The following is a 3,987-nucleotide window of genomic DNA, read 5'->3' as shown; positions in this document are numbered from 1 at the left end:
TTTTGCTACTTTTACCTAACCTGCTGACACTTTTAGCTTCAAGCTAGCCTTTAGCTACTTTTAGCTAACCCCTGGCTATTTTAATCTTCTAGCTATCCTTTTATTGCTTTTAATTTCTTACAAGTCTTCTGATACTTTCAGCTAATCTTTTTCTCACATTTTAGTCAGAGTATTCCAGCTTAAGTTACTTTTCTTCCATAGCTTTTAGCTAACCTTTTGCTACTTTTAGTTTTTAGTTAATGTGTTGTTTTTTTAAGCTAGTGTTCTGTTTTGATCACTTTTAGCAGGTGTTTGCTATTTTTGGCTAACATTTTTTCACTTGAACTAGACTTTTGTTACTTTTAGCTTTTAGCTAGCTTTTTCCTACCTTTACCAAGAATTGTTCCACTTTAGCTTTTAGCTAGCCTTTTCCTATCTTTACCAAGAATTGTTCCACTTTAGCTTTTAGCTAGGTTTTCATTACTTTTAGATTTTATTAAGTGTTTTCTTTTAACAAATGTTATGGATTTTTTTAAGCTAGTGTTCAGCTTTGATAAAAAACTAATTATTTTTCTACTTTTGCCTTTYTGATAGCATRTGCTTCTTTTAGCTTTTAGCTAATAKTTAGCTTCTTTTGGTTAAACGAGCCAGTTTCAGTTTCCTGCAGGGATTTTACAGACAGAAATAAAAACAAGTGTAAATAAACCCAAACTTTTCTTATAGAACTTTAAAGCAAGCAGAAAATAAAGGTGCTAATATTCAAAGTGGGACAATAAGCATGGGTTAATAAAGGTGTGTTCAAATAAACACCTGTTTAACCTGCTGTCCCTGCAGGTAGGAACTCACCAGGTGACGTGGAAGGCCTGCCGGCAGCCCTGYCTGTTGCAGGTCATGCAGGCCCCGCAGGCCGCCTTGCTCTCCCTCCCGTGGTCCTCGCAGATGTAACACGTCTGGACGGCAGAGCAGAAGCAGGAAGACGGACACATCAGTCATCGTTACCGTTATTAACGCCAGCTGCGGCGCCGCCTCCCCGTACGGCCGAGGCACGGCGGCGGAAAGGCCGAACACGTGTCAGCGGCGCTGCAGCTGCGGCTCGGCTGCTAGTCATTAGAAGTTCTGAGGATGAGATTTATCAAACGGAGCAGCTTCTTTTATGGTTCTACACTGCRGACCAGATGTTTCTGGAAGTTGGACAGGACTGATTTTAAATATTTGATCATTAAGATTTCAGTGTTGAGTCGTGGGTTTGATGAGGAAAGCCACATAAAGGAGCATAAATCCTGTTTAAACACAGGCGTGTAGGCGTGAGGCTCCAGAAGGAACGAGCTCTGTTTGTTCCTCAGCTTTCAGGCTGACTGGTGGGGGGCAGAGGAGGCCTAGCAACAGGTGCGAGACAAAGGAACAGCAGGCTCTTTACCTTTCTTACTTCAGCCCTCTCTGGTTCCCCCCCACCCCCTGCCCCCCACACACACGGCTCTCCGATTCCTCCCCTCGGAGGATGTCGGGCGTGCAGTGAAAGGCCGGAGACGTGACCACGCCGAGCGAGCAGAAAGGACGAGGGGCTTCTCACGTTCTCTCTGTCCATCATGGGGCCGTGGAGGAATGCGGGCGGCGGGAGTCGGGATGAATGGCTCTGGCGGGGGAAGCTGCATGCAATTTACTGTAGCTGACATAGTAATATGAAACCAGTGCTCCAGCAGCCACACATGTGCGTTTGTGTACGTGCACTGCTTTAAACAGTCCTGCTGGGCTGCACGCTCCTTTGTGAGCACAGCAGCAGGACTTTCTGCAGACTTGGTTCAGATCAACTTTAACAGAGCAAAGTGTTTCTGTAAAACAAAAGGAGGCGAAGCAGTGATAAGAGTATCTGAAACTGTTCAGGAAACAGACCTGAGAGATGCTTCAGATCACAAACTGAACAAACATCCTGTTAAAAGAAGAGAAATAATCTGTGTCTGCAATAAAGAGCCTMAATGTAAAACAAGCAGAATGTTTCACAGGTGGTTCCAGGACGAAGCAGTGGATCAACAGACCCCAGTTTCAGATCCTGCTGAGATCTGTTCAGGTGATGAAGTTAACTGCTTGATTTTCTGCTCCTGACACGGTGGAGCAGTGGTCAGCATCGTCACCTCACAACGAGAACCTTCGGATCACCCAGGTTGTTATAGAACTAACGAGTTAGCAGAGATTAATTAATCCCAGAAATCAAATTWAAATTTTTTTTTTGCTAAAATCACATTTTATCAACTCTGAGGAGCTCAAAGAGAAGAAAAAAAAGTCTCCAAGCAGCTTTGTGTTCCTCTGACCACAACTGCAACGATTTTTTAAAAAAGTATGACTGAGCACCTTCCGGRACGCGGATGCAAGAGGAAATGCGACCCCAGGCTCAGACAGATAGTGAGGATGGTAGAAAAAGAAAAAAAGAGACCGCCCAGAACCATTAAAACCAAGGTAGGTTTTTGAATTAGAACTGCACCATATATCATAAACTAGAAGTCATCGCACTAAACGATCGCATTATGGCTTTTATTTTGACGGGTCATGTAAAAAAAACCTTTCATTCTGTTGTGAAACATCCGGGACAAATTAACGTTTTTCAGAGAAGTGTYGGTTAATTCTCCAGCTGTAGAGGAAGACGAGGAAGATTTTGACGACGAGGAAGATACAGTTAGCATGATGCTAACATTAAGGGAAACAGAAACTACAGATAAATGCAACAAACCGTGTATCTGTATGGAACTGTTCCAAACAGCGCTTTAATCCACACTGTGTATGGATCAATACAGATTTTTAACATTTTATCAACTTGTCTTCTGAAGATGCTCTGTGTTGAAGGATCAGTGGATGTGTGTTCGATTACTCCACCTAGGCTGCAGTTTTGAGCTCAGATCCACTGAGAAACTTACTGTTTCAGCAACATTTAATTTAAAAACTGKACTTTTGAGGTTAAACAAATGTTCAGAATGAATTTCAGTATATTACAAGTTAAGAAACATTTAACTGTGAGACTTAAGCATCGAACTGAACTGAATCGTGATTTTTCTGTATCGTTGCTCCTCTAATATTTATACTTTTTTCCTGTTTGAGAAGCTCAAAGAGAAGGTTATACATGTTAAACTAAAAACTACAAAACCATCTCCAAGCAGCRGCATGCTCTTTGGACTACAGATTATTAAAAAAGTAGGAAGTTCGTGGGACTGTGTTCAACTTCCTGRGTTGTGGACGCAAGAGGAAATGCGACCCCAGGTTTATCAGAGGATGGTAGGAAACCATCCAGAACCGTTCAAGCTGAACTCCAAGGTCACTTTCTGCAACTTATCTGGACCTTTTTGGATCTGATTGCATCAGTTTTTGTTTTTTGTTATTTTGTGGAAGAGAACAAACACATTTAATGTTGTAAAAATAAAAAAACTCCTTTGAGCAGCCTTCAGAGAGCTTTGGGAAGTGAAGATCAAGAGAACTCCTTGGATGCTTCAGGACTGTTTTCCACAGATCTGTTCTCACTCACTCRATTTAAAAACTACAAACACAAGAAAGTGTGTTGGAGTGAAGCAACGACAGATCTGACGTTTGATAAAAGTGCAGCAGTCTGTGGTTGAGCAGCTGGTTTCCTTTTCTCAGCTCAGTTCTGATCAAATGATAAATCAGGTGTTTTGCATCTATAATGCCAATAACTTCAAAAATAAAGGGAAAGAGAATTTACTGAAATATCTCAGACAGAAAACCAGGAATCGAGCCGTGACTCAGAACTCGGTGTTTTTTTTTTTGTAGATTTTGGTAAAGTCTTTGGTGTTCTCAGCCTACATCGACTTCTTCGGCTGGAAGTCGGCCTCCGTTTCCCAGAACGACAGCTGCGACCTCGGCTCGCTCATCTCTTGGTTCGTACGGGATGTGTGGGTGGAGAGGGAGCAGAGTTCTTCTTCTTCCCGTTAAAACTGATGCTGTGACCCCCCCGTGTAACAACATCATCATCAACGAGTGTTGGAAACAACAGTGTGGTTTCTCCTC

The 3,987-nt window shown here is 42.5% G+C and overlaps 1 protein-coding gene across 1 annotated transcript in view; it reads right to left on the bottom strand.

The window, feature by feature from the left end:
- The window catches only part of LOC106526919 (MLLT6, PHD finger containing), a gene marked incomplete in the record, with an annotated part of 27,789 nt that overhangs the window by 18,444 nt on the left and 5,358 nt on the right, over positions 1-3,987 (bottom strand). Inside the window, 1 exon segment of the mRNA XM_014021645.1 lies at positions 826-929. Within this exon segment, the coding sequence (XP_013877099.1) occupies positions 826-929 (104 nt within the window).

This window comes from Austrofundulus limnaeus, unplaced genomic scaffold (assembly GCF_001266775.1).
Source record: "Austrofundulus limnaeus strain Quisiro unplaced genomic scaffold, Austrofundulus_limnaeus-1.0 Scaffold300, whole genome shotgun sequence".
Taxonomy (NCBI): domain Eukaryota; kingdom Metazoa; phylum Chordata; class Actinopteri; order Cyprinodontiformes; family Rivulidae; genus Austrofundulus; species Austrofundulus limnaeus.
The sequence above is the reverse complement of the archived record's forward strand: the minus strand, read 5'-3'. Positions and strand labels throughout refer to the sequence as shown.